The 18,036-nt window shown below is 34.9% G+C and overlaps 1 protein-coding gene across 7 annotated transcripts in view; it reads left to right on the forward strand.

The window, feature by feature from the left end:
* Positions 1-18,036, forward strand: part of VGLL3 (vestigial like family member 3) — a 119,185-nt gene that overhangs the window by 30,011 nt on the left and 71,138 nt on the right. For 4 of the 7 annotated variants that reach the window (XM_025449651.3, XM_025449652.3, XM_025449649.3 and 1 more), the window contains exon 4: positions 11,186-17,350. In XM_025449651.3, coding sequence (XP_025305436.1) covers positions 11,186-11,229 — 44 coding nt within the window. In that variant the 3' untranslated portion in view covers positions 11,230-17,350. Of the gene's footprint in view, positions 1-11,185; positions 17,351-18,036 lie in introns of those variants that run through there. The other 3 variants (XR_007407538.1, XR_003137829.3, XR_003137830.3) reach the window with 2 other exon arrangements.

The following is an 18,036-nucleotide window of genomic DNA, read 5'->3' on the forward strand; positions in this document are numbered from 1 at the left end:
TAATAATTGACAGGATAATATGATTTATATAAAATATTAAAGCACTAAGATAGTCTTTATTCTAGAGAAGAGAGCATCAAAGCAACATACGTGGTAGGTGCTCAGCTAAAAGCAGTTTCCTTCCTTTCCTTTTCATGTCTTCTCATGGAGCATATACGTTGTCTGAATTCTGAAGGCTATGGGGTTAGTGATTTATTGAAACCTTTCCTAACATTGTTAGTAATTTTTTTTTTGTTAGTAAGTTTTGTAAGTGATGAGGAAATTTGCTGCAATTGTGTTTTAAAATAGAATAGGCACAGAAACTTACTTCTTCTAATCATTTGATTTCAGCAGGTAGACATATTAAATACCATATCATGTAGAAGCCAGCCCTGGGACTATGTGATTCTGCAGTGGCAATCATGCTATTCAGTAAAGATTTATAGATTTCTAGATACTTACCTTGAGAACATCATCTCAATTAGGATAGTTCAGATGTCACAAAGCAATAGTTGCAGATTTTTAAAAAATATTTTAGGATGTTTTTGAACTAATACTTTCTCTGGACTTTTTTTTAGAATTTATTATGATTTGGTAACAATAAAGACTCTAATAATTAACAACTAATTAACGCTTTCTGCAAACCTTTTTCTTTTCCTTTGGCATATATCATAATCCTGTTTTCCACTGAAAGTAAAAAAAACAAAACAAAACATCAGAAGTATGTTAAAATATTTACACACTCCTGAATGGTGTTAGTTGTATAGGGCATATGTCCAGAATGACAATTTTGTGACCAGAAGGGTAATGGAAACCATCTTTGAGATGCATGCAGAATATCAGGAGATCACAGCCAGAAGTGAGATCTGCATGAAAAGTAACTGGATGGTGATTCAGAGGGAGAAATGCATTCCAGAGCACTGCTGTCAGTTTCAAGTATCCATGGCTGGATTCTGTGGAGCCTTAATGAATTTCCCCTGCACTCCCACAGTCTTGTAGATCTTGCCCATGCTGCCTTCTGGGCCTTCTTCCACTGAATGGTGCCATCATGTTACAATGCCCAAAGCGTGGGGATTTTGTCTCCTAGGTCCTCCTCCTACTTTATACAGCAAATGCAGGAGCCTTCTGAGAGGATTCCAAATGTTTCAGGATCATTTGCATAATAATACAAATAATGGTGTGTGTGCAAGAGAAAGAGACAAGGAGAGATGAGAGAGTAGTTTAGTAACCCCTCCCCCCACTTAGGAGCTCATAAAAATGTTGGTCATTATAGAGAACTTTAATCTTTGCAGACATGTAGAAATGTGTGTCTAGAGATGTGTATGGGAAAAGCAGAGGACCAAAAACTAAATTCTAAGACCCACGTCACCACTTAGCTAGCTGTCTGTTGTTGGGCAAGTTTCATAACCTGACATTCCTCCTCTTCCTCTGATGCAGAATGGAGATGATACTCCTTACTCTGCCACAGCTGAGAGATTCCAATGAACTACTGCACATGGTTGTGTTTTCTAGATGGTGCACATGAGGGAGAACTAAAGTTCTCAGTACTCTTACTGAATACATTGCATTTCAAACTGGAGATGTGAGACATCATGAATAATTAAGATGCAAGCCTTGAATGCTTCTGGCACTCCCTGACTCTACCTTGATTGGCTTCTGTTCTTCAGGAATAGCTGTGATTTGGGGCTTCTGGGTGGCACACTCTGATGAGCATCCAACTCTTGGTTTTGGCTCAGGTCTAATCTCAGGGTCATGTGATCCAGCCCTGCATAGGGCTCTATGCTCAGCGTGGGGTCTGGTTCAGTTTCTGTGGGGTCTGGTTCAGTTTCTGTCCCTTTCTACCCCTCCCCCCATTGTCTCTCTTTCTCTCTCTCTTTCTCTAAAATAAATAAAATCTTAAATTAAAAAAAAAGAATAACTGTGATATTTGCTAGAGCTAAATTTCCTAATACTGCTGTTTGCTGGTATTGGCCATACAATAAAAACCATGTGCTTTTGTATTGGTTGCCCAGACAGTGGGAGAGGTGTAGTAAAGAACCAAGAGGAAACGGATTTGAAAGAATTTTAGGATGTGCCTCTTCAAGATATATTTAAACAAGTTTTTTTTTTTTTCCCTGTCTATAACACTGCCTTGTGGAATGAGAGGGTACTAAAAAATTGATCCTATCCCCTTGGGTTTAAGTATTATTTGTCTCACCATTCAGTGAGACATTTGCCCTCATCACTTATATAGATCAAACAAATTTTATGCACAGAATGAGGCAGTTAGATGGTATATAACTAAATTCACCCAAACCCCATTAATACATGCTAGTCTTTAAAAGTTGTCAACTAAAAACTGATTCATTTTTCCATTGCAGTATTAATTTTGTAAATAAGCTATTTATTGCTATATAAATCGGGTAGCATCTCTTGCTTTCTAAAGTATTTTCCCCAAAACTGCAAACAAAACTAGGCAACACCATCATCTTTTGACTGTTTTCTTAAAGGAGTCCTCATCAACTAGTTATGGTTGGGAGTTGGGTATTTTTTCAAACTACACCATGTCTTCTTCTCAAGAGAAACTTCTGTTCTCATCTGAGAGGAGAGGTGTAGAGGTTGAAAAAAACTCCCAGGATATTCTAGTGTGACTCTGAATGGAGAACCACTCAAAGCATTAAAAGTTCTGTTTCAGGGTCAGTATATTTTATATTCACAAATTATCTTTTCAGTAATGATTTACTAATTCTTATATCACATCTCTAGGGGTACATCTAAAAGAAACAGCTTGAATGAAGAAATCTGTTTCAGAACTTGTCCCAGACAGTTTCACATCAGTTTTCAAATAAGATGCAAAAATTATATACAAAAATTCTATACGGCCTGTGGAATTTACAGATTCTTTTTTATTCCTTTCCAGGCTATCTAACTCTGTTCTTATTTATCAACAGTATAAGGTTTCACAAACAGTTGTCTGTGGCCAACATGTTGTGAATTCCTTGGCAAAAAGATAACAAAAGTCTTATGAGAGACTGCTAGAGGCAAAATATGCCATTCTTTTTTTGGATACAGCCTGATATACTATGTATTTACTTTCATAATTTTTGTCAGCTGTAAGCATGTGTTATAATGCCCATTTTCATGGCTACTTTGCTTGGGCAGTATCATGTGGTGCTTGGCATCTTCAGAATCTTTGATGCCCTATTTATGTTTGCTTGGAATCAACAGTCTCTTCTGGAAAATGTCAGAACAAACTTGTGTTTATACCACAAATAAGAAAGATGAAAAATTACTGATGTCTATGTAGAAATAATTGATATGCAATATATCTCATTCTTACAGAATATTTTCCAATATAATTAGCTTTAATGGAGAGATTGATTACTTAAATCAAATGGGTATAAAAATACATTTGTATTTCTGTGGTTCTGAAGTAATTTTTAAAATTTTGGAGTCTTTAAATAACTCCTACCTCTAGGTACGGTGTTTCCTGTATTGGTGTTGTATCCCTAATTATGTTTTTATGGGTAAGCAGTGAATCCAGATTAGCTCTTCCTCTGGTTGAATTATCTATTTTCTGGATCATAAACCTGTCACTGCATAATCTACGAACTTCTTTAAAGATGCATGTTTGGCTGCATTTTTATCCAACAGATGTCTGGATAGTTAGAATCTCTTGAGAGTATTATTATAACTTGTGGTTTCAGTTACAATTAGCGATCCAAGCATTTTTTGGTCCTGATCCTCTCTAGTTCTGGGAGAAAGTCTATAGAAGAAATTACAGAGGGTATTCCATTTCCCTCATCCCCATTCCCCCTTTCCTTTATTCTTTGTTTCTGTCTTCAATGTTTTGTTTTTGTTTTTGTTTTTTTAGTATCTGCTTTTGGAATTGGTGAGCAGTGTCTATTTCCATATTGTACCTCCCAGTTTCTCTCACCTAAGAGATTATCGAATTGATATTCAAATTTTGAGCATAGTAAATTGCTACTATGACCAAAAACAACCCAACTCTGTTAATTTCTGTTTTGTATTTGTCTGCATGGTCACTTTTATTTATTTTTAATTTTATTTTTTAAAAATCCTTTTAAAAAAGATTTTATGTATTTATTCATGAGAGACACACAGAGAGGCAGAGACACAGGCAGAGGGAGAAGCAGGCCTGTGGGGATCCCAAGGCGGGACTGATCCCTGGACCCTGGGACTGCACCCTGAGCCACCTGGATGCCCCCACAAGGTCAATTATAAAATGACTGGTTCAGATTTGTAACTCCATGTCCTGATGGTTTAAGTACTTGCCAGTCTCCGTCTAGCTGGCCATTTAAACCTCCTCAAGTCTGAGGACGTGGATGTTGCTAAAGGCAAGGGCTGGCAGTGGTGCCCATGGAAGAGTTTGTGGTTTGGAGGAAGGGAGGTGGTGAGCTGGCAGGCAGGGCAGCAGACTGGCAGGGCGGCCATCTGGGGTGGGGTAAGCAGGAGCAGCGGGGAACACCTGGGCACCAACCCACTGGCCACCTACACTGGTTGCCTCAGGTGTGCAGGTGCTGTGCTCTTTACAAAAACCTAGTAAATTGTTGTCTACTGGGTTCAGCGGGTTTTACATTTCTATTTGTCTTTTGAATTTGAACTTAAAGATACTTTGGCAAGTTTAGACAGTTTTCACCTCATTGTTTCTGACAGTACTACTACATGGAAATTTTAAGTCAATTCTAAAAGTGCCTCAAGAAAATATCTTTATACACAGAAAGACATCCCTTTGTTAATAAATTATTTCACTGCCATAGTTAAATACCTTTTACCATTGTTTTAGTGTGCAAGAGTTGTTTTAGTGTGCAAGATGATAAGGAGGTAATTGTAAATCACGTGTCATAATAAACTTAATCTTTGGTCTGGTTCAAGAGTACATTTTGTTTGTGATGACTTTAAAAAGAATTATTGTCCAGCATTGAAGTCCTAACCATGAAGATGCTTAGTGTTATTGAACTGGCTAAAATATTTTATAAAATACGAGCAAAAGAATACTTGAGTAGCTACCATACAAAAAGCAGTTAGAAATAAATGAGGAAGTTGCTTTCTAAAATGCATAGGAAATTGGCCAAAGATAAAACACAGAGGAAGAAATGACATAATCACAGAATGTTTACCTTCACTAATATGAGAAGAAATACAAACTGAAATAGATATTTTTAATCTATAATAATAAGTAGTAAAAAATCATACGAATATTGGTACACACTTGCTGAAACACTTGGCACCCACAATGAAGTATGCACATGTAAGTGTACATATATGCTGAGGTTCAGCAGTTATACAAACATATTTCCAGGAATTTGTCTTATCTACCAACATGTTCACATAAATAACAAGTATATTTGTACACATGTCTGTGTCTCCAAATGATGTACATCTATAGAGAATTGGGTAATTCACACTGCAGGGTAGAATGAATATTATACATCCCTCCAGAAGGGTTCATCTACATGGACTGACATGGAATAAACGGTTTTCCAAGCTAATATTGCTAATGAAATAAACATGTTCTAGCATAGTATAAACAGTGGTGTATGTACATACATCTAAAGTATATCCAGTGAGTTCTGTTTTGACAAGGGATGTCATGTAGAACTTACATTTTCTAAATACCCTATGACTTGTTATTAAACAAGAAATCTATGATGTTTTGAAATTTGAAAAAGAAAGATATATTTAAAAAGAATGAGGGAAGGTGTCCATGGTGGTTAAACATGGTCTAAATATTTACTTGAAATGAAGTGGTAGTTCCTGAATGGATAGTTCTCATTCTTATTCCCCTCCCCCCACTTTTGTCTTTCCCCCATTTAGTGTTAAGGTGCTACCCCCACCTAGATCTTATTTGGAAATTCTTAACTAGCATTTAAACTGATTGCCCTGGGGCACAAACAAATGCAGTTGTATGATCATTACCAATGATAATTTTATAAAGTAAGAGAAGAGAATATGACTGTCTCTTATATCACTTTGTGATCATTTGTCACTGTGTCAGTGTGAGGTATCAAATTATTAGTAAAGGCTGGATATTTTGATAAAGTATCCAACATAGTGTCGTATATACTTATATTTGTAGTAAATATGACTTATCTTTATTAAAGCAGGGATGGAGCAGGGGATTCTTTCTTTTTTTTTTTTTTTTTAAGGAAGGAATAAGCTATCAGCTTCTACTGGTCTAATGGCAAGCATTTTGACTGTAAAGAGTTTCTAGACTCTTAATAGCTTTGATATGAAAAATTTATTTTTATGTATTGAAGTATTCCTTGAATTTCAGGTTGTAAAATGTTCTCCTCATACTTCCAGGTTTTGTGTTCTCATGTTTTCTCCTTTTTTATCAGCAGTGTGTTCCCCAGTGTATGGTTACCACATTACCTCTTTTATCTATAGCAATAAAATTAATTGGAACCATGTTCAACTTACTTAAGAGCTATAGTCAATGGTGTGGTCAGGTGATTATGCTTGCTTAGAAGTAGGACATACTTTTCTAATGGATATGACTCTGCAACAAGCAAACACTCCCTAAAACTTAGGCGTGCTGGAGTGTAGCTTTTCAGTAACCTAAATTATTTATTTCTACCCAATAGCAGAAAAGTTAACCTCATTAATTCTGAGTATTCTTACTCCAACTTAATGGCATCTCCACTGCTCTCAGTTTATTTAGTAAAATGTCCACTCTAAAGTTGAAAATTCTTCTCAGATCAATTGTATCACAAAAACTGTCAAGAGGTTGCTGATCGCTTCTTGATTTTGTCATTTCCTTCCTATCTTGGCCTTTGTTTCCAAACCTATCCCCTCCACCAACTCTGTTTTTCAGTTCATTCTCTGTACAGTACTCCCTCAAGTGATGATCTATTTGAGTTCAGCTTCTAGTGGTTGTGATCCCTCCAAGATTCTCAGTTGGGGTGGCTGGTGCCATTTCTTCTGCTGTGGGGCACCCACATCATAGCTATCAGACAAACTAGTAAGCCTGCCAGCATTTTCTCTGCGCTCACTCATGTGCCTTTTTTGGGGGATCCTATGGAAACTTTAGGATCTTTTTATAAGACACCTAGGAGTGGAGGGAAACTACAGAGCTGGAAATATCCAGGCCTTTCCTCCTTAGACAAGCGCTGTTGCCATCTCTACTTCCTTATTCCTGGAGCCTTTTGTAAGAGGTGAACCTCTGGGGCACCTGGGTGGTACAGTCAGTTGAGTGTCTGACTCTTGGTTTTAGCTCAGATTGTGATCTCAAGGTCATGGGTTGGAGCCCCACGTGGAGCTCAGTGCTGAGTGCAGAATCTGCTTGAGTTTTTTTCTCCCTCTGCCCCTCCTTGCCTACCCTCAAAAAAAAAAAAAAAAAAATCTGGGATCCCTGGGTGGCTAAGCGGTTTAGGGCCGCCTTTGGCTCAGGGCGTTATCCTGGAGACCTGGGATTCAGTCCCACATCAGGCTCCCTGCATGGAGCCTGCTTCTCCCCCTGCCTGTGTCTCTGCCTCTCTGTCTCTGTCTGTCTGTCTCTCTGTATCTCATGAATAAATAAAATCTTTAAAAAAAATCTTAAAGTTATGATGCTTTGTTATATAATCAAATACTTCTAATTTTAAAGGGAAATTCTGTTATAATCTTCTTTCCTTGACTAAGACTTCTCTCCTGCTTCTAATTATCATATACTTCTTTTCTGTGTTCATATTTCTTCCTTTGCTCTCTTAAGTCTAGATTTTTTTTTTCTTGTTCTTTTGGTGGTCAGGTGTTAGTGGTGTTGGAATCGAATTGAGAAACTGGGTCTGTGGGCTTGCATTTCCCTTCAAGCTTTTTTCCAAACTGAATCCCAGATTCTCAAACTCTGAAAAGCCAATGATCTGATGTCTTTGTTTTCTGGTCCCATTTCTGAAAACTTCATGACCCAAATGCCACCCTTTGCCATCAGCATTCAGACTGGGGAAGGTTTCTTTTTGTGGCCGGGGGGTTATATGTCAAACACAGGAAAATCCACTTACACAACTGAAAGAATCTTCATCTAAGTCTAATAAACTACTGTGCAATCAATTACTGCATCTTAGAAAAAACATTGCAGATGTATAGTTTAAAAAGATTAGTAAGAGAGTTCTATTGTTAAGTCTGATATTGTTTCTGTTAAATCAGGTTATTTCTAAACAATGCAAAAAGGAATATAAAAATGTGTTTTTCATCAAGTTGATTTAATGAAAGGATTTTGACTTGCGGAGTTGTGGTAGTGTAGGATAGTGAGATAGTGTCTGGCAAATATAGTCCAGATTGGGGGGGAGCCATATGCGCTATAGTTAAGACCTTTGACTCTGACACCAGACTACTTTGTTTTCAATCCTAGTTCTACCACTTAATAGTTCCATAATTTCTCTTAGTCTCAATTTTCTCATTTGTAAAATAAATATTATTGTAGCATGGTTGGGAACATTAAATAAAATATTTCGTGAAAAGCACTTCACACAGTGTCTGTCATATTCAGCTGTAAGAAAACGTTCACTGACATTTTTATGATGTTTATTTTGTCTTCTACTAAAAATTTCACAGACTAAACAATAAAATTAAAACTGAGTTACTGATACCAAGAAGATAAACATGGGTGATTTCAGACAGCCAGTGGGGAGATTTCGGGATATGCTATGAACCAATTTTCTATAGGTTTTTGTTAGAAAAGTGAGAGGCAAAACAAGCCTGAATGGGAGCAATATAGCAGAGGGATTTTGTGTTCTGGCAAGAAATGTTGTATGTAGACCTCATAAGGATAAAAGTCAATGATTTTGTCCTCTTCAACCCTTACTGAGAAAACTAAATGTACCAGCTGACTCTTAAATATCCTGGTCTGTCTTCATCAGTTGTCTAACAAGAAAAACCCTAGCACCACTTCTCTGTTGCAACTTATTTAGTACTAGGGTCTTTTGTTTGTGGTTGTTCACTTTCTTGTGTTTTTTAGTGCCTGTTGTGGAATTTTATGGGTATTTTTGAAATACCTGGTAATTAAATCAAAGGCTTGAGTTAATGTACCATCACCAAGAAGCTAAACCTTGTATAAGGACCACTTAAATATTTACTTTTTTAGGCTATAGATGAATTGATTTTTTTTTTTAAGGATTGCATTCAAGTAATGCAAAGACTTGGAATAAAAACAATGAAAAGATGAAGTTATAATGAGAGAATGCCCTCCGTTATTCTGGCTGGAGATTGTAGAGGTATGGTAAGTAATGCAATGCTCCTCTGCAGAAAAAGCCTAACATGATTTTGAAAGTCATATGTCTTTGCAAAGCAAACTAGGGATTGCCTTTATTTAAGGGGGAAAAGAAAGACACTCAAACCACTTGATGAGTCCAACACTATTCATGACTTGCCGTGCTGACATTCTATAGATTGATGGAGTCTTCAAGTGTGGAAATACTGAGTCATACAGAAGATGAGACATTTCAATAATGAAAACAATATTTATGCAGTCAGCAGATTGTCAGTTAAGGTGGTTTAGATTATAAAAGTCACCAAACAGAGACTGTGTCAGGTTGCAAATTATTCAAACCATAAAATCATTTGAAAACACGTAGAGCAAATTTAGAGGGAACTAGTATGCCCCAAATCCTTTTATTTCTTCCTTCCCCTCTTCTGTTTCTCCTCTGTCTCCTCTCTTTTTGAAAGGAAAACTGTTGACTTTGTATCTAAACATAATACTAGCTGCATGGAAAAAAAATACTAGCTGCACGAGAAAAAAAAATTGAGATGGAACTAATCTTTTTTTTTTTTAGAAAGTGTTGCTTTCCCCCCAGTATGCAAGTGCTATAGGATATAAATACTTCATTGTCTTTTTCTGTTTATTCTCTCTTCCTTTATGTAGTCTTTTCATAGATGGTCTTTATGTCTTCCATCAATGACTAAATAATTTTGTCTGTTTTGTAATGACACCCATTGTTTTGTAAAATTATTTGATAAGTTGGAGGGACGAGAAATGAAATCACTGCAACTGTTTTAGTAACAATTATAATTTAACCATTCCATTTGTGACATCCAGCCCAGACTTACAACAGTTTTAGATCAAGAAAATATCCTGTGATCTGAGCACCCAGGCGTGCTGCATTTCTGCCCATTTATTCAGTAATCTTCCTTCATGTTTTGGTATTTGGTTGTAAACAACTTACAGGCAATCATTACTTGGTCTTTCCTCTTCCAAACTATTATGGCAAAAATAAAGGAAACTGAGGTAAGTGATTTCAAGTGGTATAAGCTGAAGTTGCTATGCTAATTGTCCACATCAGAAATTAGTCAACTGACAATTGGAACCAAATCAGAGTCACATTTTCTTTTTCCTGTTTGATAAACTTCTTAATCACTTTAGCTTTGAGTTGGAATTCTTACATGTTCACTTGTTTTCCTTTTGTCACTACTTTTAAAAACTTGTCTGCAAATTTTATTTTCTTATGAAGTATAAATTTTTGTAAGCCATCTTAAATATTTTCTGGAGGAAGATTAAAAAAACAAGTAAATTTATAAAAATAATATAGATTTATGCTATTATTTATGAACCAGTTGTCTATTTTACTTACACTATTAGATCCAGTTTTGAACCATGTCTAATTCCTCATCAGATTTGATAGCAATACCACTGTGGTATGGATTATATTTTAAAGTGGCACCAGAATTTACTCACAATTTTAGTTCAAAACTATCATTTTTATTGCTGAAAAGTATTAACTGAAATGCCCCAAAGATTGGTTAACTTGGTTTCTCCAAATATCAGCTCCTTTTCAAATTAGAAATAAAAAGGTTTTGTTCATATTATTTTATTTTATTTGTTATCACTCATACTCCAAGAAAATAAAAACCATAGTAAGAAATTTCTACTGTGTCAAAAAAAAAAAAAGAAGAAGAAGAAGAATGTCTAATGTACAAATAGCACTATGCTAGTCTAGAGTTTTTGCCAACTGCTGTGTTGTTGGCTTTTTTAAAATTGTGAGCTCAAAAAAAATAAAAATAAAAATAAAAAAAAATAAAATAAAATAAAAAAATAAAATAAAATAAAATAAAATAAAATAAAATTGTGAGCTCAAACAGAATTTCTTTAGAGATCAGGTCATCCTTTGACCATACTCCACAGTTGCCTAGATTGTCTCTTTGGTTTCTATATCCAGTGGATTGTAGATGATGCCCATTTTCGAGTGCTTCCTGTATTAAGGCCTTCTGTTTCTCTCATTGTTACCTTTTCTAGGTCTACAGCATCAAGACAAGAACAAGGAATCACCCTGGTACTGAAATACAGTATTAGCAAGTCAGGTTGGAGTGTGAATCCATGGGCCCACTGGAAAAGATGGTGCCAGGATTTTCCATTCTGCAGTGGGACACAATAGACATGGAAGGAGAAGAGGAAGCATCAGCCAGCTGACTTTGGTTTGGAGCCTTTCTTTGAGAAAGCAGAGTGGGTCCTAGACATTGAAGAAAAGCATTTTTGTTTGTATTTTCCCCTCATCTGAGCCTTTGCCAACTGTGCAACTCTCTTTTTTTGTCTTGCTTTTATGAATACATGGTTTAATTTTTGTTTCATTTTGATGTTTTGGGGTTTGTTTGTTTGTTTTCCTTTTTGAACCAACCAGCCTTGTCAGGAAAAGATGAACCACAAATGAAAATGCCCATTCCTTCAGGAATACAATTTTGTAGCTCTATGTGTATCTATTTTTGTAGAAATACAAAAAATTTGCTTTAGCATTGATGGGCTATTTTTGAGGGATGTATTTTTTTTAATATTGTAAAAATTGTTAAGTTCTGTTTAAAGAACTTGCTCTCAGAGAAGCACTGGCAAAAATGTTGAAAATGCTTGTCTTTAAGATGTCTGTGATATGCTCTGTGCTTTCTAGCTTACCTCAAGTGTTTGAGAGTTTCTCCTTTTTTACAAAAGTAGCACCGTAGCCAAGCCAATATAGTATTGTTCTACATTAAATCTCAGTGAAGATTTAATTCCATGCTAGCTCACTTAGCTTTTAGTTATATGTATAGCTTGAAAGGGAAGTGTTTTAATGACCTCACTAAAAAAAAAGGGTATTACATTACTTCAGTTTGTCCGAAAGAGTACTTGGAGTTTGGCTAAGATGAAAGTTTGCAGAAACATGGAAGTCAGATGGAGAGTTTGCCTAGAGAATATAATTGTCTTTCTAGCCCATCCAACTTTATAAATGGAACCAGTTTGTATCCAACTACTGGAAAATAAACGCATTTACCCATCCGTGCTACCTTTGATTGCCGATGGCTTAGTTTCCTTGTTTCTAATTATTCAGTCATGGCAATTTTGAAGGTCATATTTTAAGTGGATTTTTTTCCCCTGGAGATGGTTTGAAGGGTAATATTTGGGAAGGTACTAGACACGTCACAAAGCCTTTAATTCAATGGCTAGTTTTGATAATGTTACTCATCATTGTAAATTGAAAAATAGTATATTGTATGTAATATTTTAAATGTAAGTTTTTTCCCGTCTTCTTTGTTTAAATCTGGTTTTAGTAGATTAAACTCTTTTAAGAAAAATGTTTAGAGCAAAATGAAATTTAAATTGGAATTTATGCCACGAGTACTTAAATTGAGATAATAAATTGACTATTTATTCTTAGAAATTTATTCTTGAAAACTCAGGATTCAACTTGGCATGACCCTCAGGATCTAAATAAGATGAAATTGGAATTATCATTAAGACCCTGTTAGGAAAAGATTAGGGTTATAAAAGTAGCAGTTACTAATATTTTAAGGATTTTGATGCAAAGTCCATTTTCTTACAGCTGCTTCCAGTGATGGGCCACATTAAAAAGTTAGTGTTACATAGAAGTTTTAGTTCGGTAAAAGTTTCTTAAATGTGCCCCATCCTTGTCTTTGCCCATATGAAATACAGTGTTTAATGACATACCGCTTTCCATTTTAAATTTGTATATCTTGTGCATAAACATTTTAGGTATAAGAACAGTACCTCTGCTCAGCTAAGCAGGGTTCTTACAGATAATATAAAGTTCCCTTATCTCTGTTTTTTTACATTAGTTTCCCCCCCGCCTCCCGTGCCTCTGGTGAGTTATGTCTATATACTGTCTTGTGTTCTTTTTTTTTTTTATACTGTCTTGTGTTCTTATCACTAAGTTGCTTCTTCTTAATCAGACTCTTCTTAACACAATATGCATATTTTTACCTAATGTGAGGTCAAAACTTAAGGAATTTTCAACTTACTAATGATATGAATTTAGATTTCTAGGGAGTGGCTTGGTTAAATTATCTGTATTTTGATCTATAATTTGACTTGTTACGGTTGTATGTCCTTTGCCCAATCCGTGGAGCATGAAGTTAAATGAATCTCTAAAACTGGTTTCCTCTTGTGTACTCCTAAGTTTTCAAAGACAAGTATTCGGCAGTTCCCATGGGATGACTCACTGGGGATTATTTATTTTCCTCCTCTTCCCTTGGAACCTGTTAACTTCCTTTGCCGTTTCTCTTAGAACAGCGTTGTGGCCCAATTCATTCAGTTCATTCAACTGGATTTTCCCAATTAAAGGAGAAGAAAATTATTAATTCTCTGCTCCTTTCCTTAGTCTCCATTGAATTGAATTCAAGGAGAGAGACAGACAACTGGCTAATAACTTCACCCTGAATTTGGACTGTGTTCTGTGATACCCCTGGTAACTCTAGTGTGACACATTCCTGGGTTCTGGGGCCCAAGAAAAGTTGGGGGCCTGAATTGTGCTGTATCCAGGACAGATTTGTAAGTGGGATCTCCTGTTGAGAAAAGACATTGTTGACCTATTGCAACGATTAGATCCTTGCACAGACAAGGAATGGATCAAAGTCCAAGTAAAAAGACTCTTTAATGTCTCTATAATTGCCTGGCATTCCCTTGTTTAGTTTTTTTTTTTTCTTTATTGGTTTTTGTTTGTTGGTTCATTTGTTTTGCCTGGCATCCCCTTATTACGATCATATTACCTTTACCACCAGAAGTTATGAAAGAGGATGAGTTGCAATTTAGCTTGATATTCTGAATTTATTTTAAGTTTAAAATGCTGTCACTCTCTGGGTCTGCTTTTCTCACATCAGAATGATGCTGTTGAACTTGGAAGCTTCTATACTTCTTTACCAAGGGCTACTAGTTTCCTCCCCAAGTCATTTGGAAGCACTCCACCTTTGACTATTTTAAAAATCAGACTTCATTCAAGGTTTTTAAAGGTCTGTGAGCTAGACCTTATGAAATCATCTCATTTATTTGACCTCTAATCTAGGCTTGGACCACTAAACTAACATGAGTTAGGGAACAGCATTAAAGTGATAATTTAGATATCAACAGGCTATTTTGTCCATCATTGTTTATTTGAAAAGAGCCTCTAAGTGTTTTTAAAAACCAGTGTTTTTTTTTTTTAAGAAGGTTAACTCTCCCCTCCTAACTTTCATCTCCAATTTTTTTTTCTTTCTTTGTCCTCTTAAAATTATTTACATTATTATTTTAAGCCAAAATGTCCAGGATTACTCTACATTTTGCAAATGAGAACCAGTGGGTTGCAAATAATTAAGGAATTAGTTCTTTTAACTTTATAACAAATAAAAAACATTCTAGGCACTGGCATAAAACATGCCCTTTAGGAGCTCATTATTCATTTTGCAAACTCATATTTCCTATTCCTATTCTAAGACCTGCAGAATAGGGCAGGATCTATCTAGTTTTTGCATTTGCTATCTGGTTTAATGTTATACTTGTCATTTAAAGTTGCAGTCAGAAACTCTATTTCAAGAAACTAAATTCTGTTCTTAGTGAGTGTCCCTTTGTTACATAATATTTGCCACATTAAGTCAATAGGACAGTGGCATTAAGTGGTGGAAAAGGAAAGTTTATATATTGGAGTGTTGGCTGCGGGATGAATAGAGAAGCAGAATGAATTCATGGAAAAGAGCATTGGCTTGTGCATCAGGTCTGAATTTTGGCCTGGCCACAATTAGATATGTGTCATTTGGGGTTTATTTATCTTATGAGTAAAGTGAGATAATAGTATCTAACCAGTAGGATGCAAAGTGTGGAAATCATATCTACCTATCTATATGTATATGATCAATCATATCTGTTTCATAGTAGATGTTCAATAAATGACAGGTACCACAAATGTCTGTCAAGTAAGTAGGTCATAAAATTGAGCTCCCAAATGTCTCTTCTTTATACTTACCATATCCTTTTCTGCAGCAATCAAATAGATAGATATATGACTGCTTTTTCATAACAAATTGTTGCAAGAAAATCTTTGTCCACTACTATTTGTTGAAGATAAAATGCAAATTTCTTAATTATTTCTGTTACTTTACTGTGTCCTTTATTAAGTAAAATAAATTAACCTTTTAGTGGTATGTAGGTCCAACTGTGAGTTTTCTTACATATTTCAAAATTTCATTCATCCAGGATCCTATGTAGTATTTTCTCCCAAATTAAGGCACCGTCTTTACTAAATCACCAAAGTTTATATTTTGCAGTTGTATTGTGGTCTTCCTTAGCACCTGGAATTGAAAACATCTCTTTTGAAATTATTCTTTTTTTTTTTTTTACTTGCCTTGGAGGAAAAATTGCAAAATATGGTGGAAAAAAATCGTTTGCATGAAAAGGGGAGGGAAAAAAATCCCTTTACGATCTCAGCAGATTTACTCTGCTTGAGAGAAAAAGAAACAATTTTATTGGAAGCAGATGTTGACACTGTGTCAGTTATTGAAGATGGAAAGAGTTCACTTGAACCATTGCATTTGCAAAAGAGTCAGTTAGAATCCCTGTGATCGATCACCTTCACAGCAGACATAAGGACAGCAGAAAAGCAGAAACTCTATGAGACCAAGACTGAAATCAGCCTACCGATTTTAATGTACAGGATCTTAAGGACCCGGTTTCGTTTTGCTTTATGTTTTCTTTCCTCCAGGATAAAAGACACATCTTTCAGAAAATTGAAGGCTTCTTTGAAAAATTCAAATTTATTCCCTACAAACATGGCCTAAGAGCTCTTTAAATATCTTATTAAAGTATTAAAATAAGGTTATACTTTTAGTTCAAAAATGTATGTGGAAGACAAGTGTGTAAATTATACAAAAATGAATAATCAAAGATTGGGGTATGGGGTGGGCCCTGCAGGGAAGCCTCATTCTCAAGAGTTTCAAAACGTTAATTACGTTGGCAACATGGTCGTGGACATTGATCACAGAACAAACTTTTAGAATTTTTCAGCAGGCTTTTTTCTTTTAGTGCCTCTGGGAGTTTCACCCTATCCACTTTTCCAAAATAAAGAAATAGCCATTATTATTAAAATATCGTGATTTTCTTATTTCCTTTATTGTCCATTATGCTTTTTTGTTTGTTTGAAAAATATTTTTAGTTTCAAATAATTGATCAAACTAGTGTTCACTTGAAATTGCAAATTAGTTTGATCCAATAAATTTATCTGAATCTACTTTTAAAGTTCCAAGAAATATTAATTGAATTAAGTGTAATTTACCAATTCCATTGTATAAGGAAGAAGGAAGTGAGGATACCTTCTAGAAAAGGGCAGGTTAATATCAATTAGCTTTCTTTTTAACAATTTCTGGACTACTAAATCTTGACTTAAGAATAACTTTTAGAATATAAGATTTCTTAGGGTTTTATTTTGATGTATGCACAAGATGTGAACTTTTCTAACGATATCCCTTTATACTAATAGAGATGTGCATTTTTTTAAAGCTGTGGCTAAGGCAAAAATTAATAATGATTATTTACACACATGATTTAATTTCTTAGGATATTTACAATCTTATATATTATATAGGATTTAAAAATACTCTTCCAGACATTTTTCTGGATATACAATATAGGGAAAGGTTTTCATGTGAATTCTTTGTATCATTTTAAAGTGCATATATTGAAAGGGAAAACATGAATTAATTTGTTTTTATCATATAAATGTAGGTAAGGTGAAGTAATTTTATAAAAAATATTAACGGTGTGAAAGACTTTACATTTGTCATTTGATTAGGTAAACTGAAAACTATTAATAGAAATATTATCTTACAACATTGAAATATAATGAAATTCCAGACTTGTTAGTTTCATGAACAAATTTTATGCTGTCTTAATTTTACATTTTCAGAAAGAAAGACTAATTAACTAATCTTACCCATGTTGTCAGTCTTAATTTACAAAATTCATAAAACTTTTGGCTTTACAAGCTAATTATAAAATATTAATTTTTCTTCTACTTTTCTTGGGGTTAGGGTAAAAGACATTTTCATATTTCTGTTCACTCCTCAAATGCAGGTCGCATAACTACGTGTCAATGATAAAAGATGGTGGAGGACTTTGTAGTAAAAACAATGTCATCTTCAATTTGTTCAATAAATAATGTGAATTTAATGCTTATATTTTAATGTAGCATTTTGCTTTGGTCTGCATTTCTTGACAATTAACTAAGTCTCTGTTTTCCTATCCAATTAAGCAATTTATAAATACCTTTGGAAATTAAAACATCTAGTGTTTTACTTGTCTGTTTTTATGAGGTTAATTTCTAAGGCCAAAGAATTTAGTTGTTACAGTGAGGAGTGGGTTATAAAACAGGTGTTTATAATGGAAGAGCAAGTGAAATGGGCTATGTTCATTACGTAACAGCAGGAAGCTCGAGAATGAATTTTTTAATACAATGCTTCTAAGTTTATCAGTTGACTCTTTATGAGTTTTGTGTTGCTTTGTTTTTACACTTGATACAGAACCTGCTGTAATTGTTATGGGAAAAAAAAAAAAAAAAAAAAAACTTTCCTAACAATTCATTGGCACCAAAGAACTGCACCTGGAGAAGAAATTTCCAAGACCTTATATTTTTGAAGGAAGCTAGAGTTTCCCTACAGTGGACTCTACTTTCTTCTTAGAGGAATCTTCCATATAAAAGTGCAAAAATCTAGAAATAAGTGTTTAAATCAGTAGACCCTCCAACATACAGGAGATATAATTTGGCATTCTTAATTGTTTGATTTATTTATTTATTTAGATTATTTATTTATTCATGAGAGACACAGGTAGAGAGGCAGAGACACAGACAGAGGAAGAAGCAT

Source organism: Canis lupus, chromosome 31 (genome assembly GCF_003254725.2).
Source record: "Canis lupus dingo isolate Sandy chromosome 31, ASM325472v2, whole genome shotgun sequence".
Classification (NCBI taxonomy): domain Eukaryota; kingdom Metazoa; phylum Chordata; class Mammalia; order Carnivora; family Canidae; genus Canis; species Canis lupus.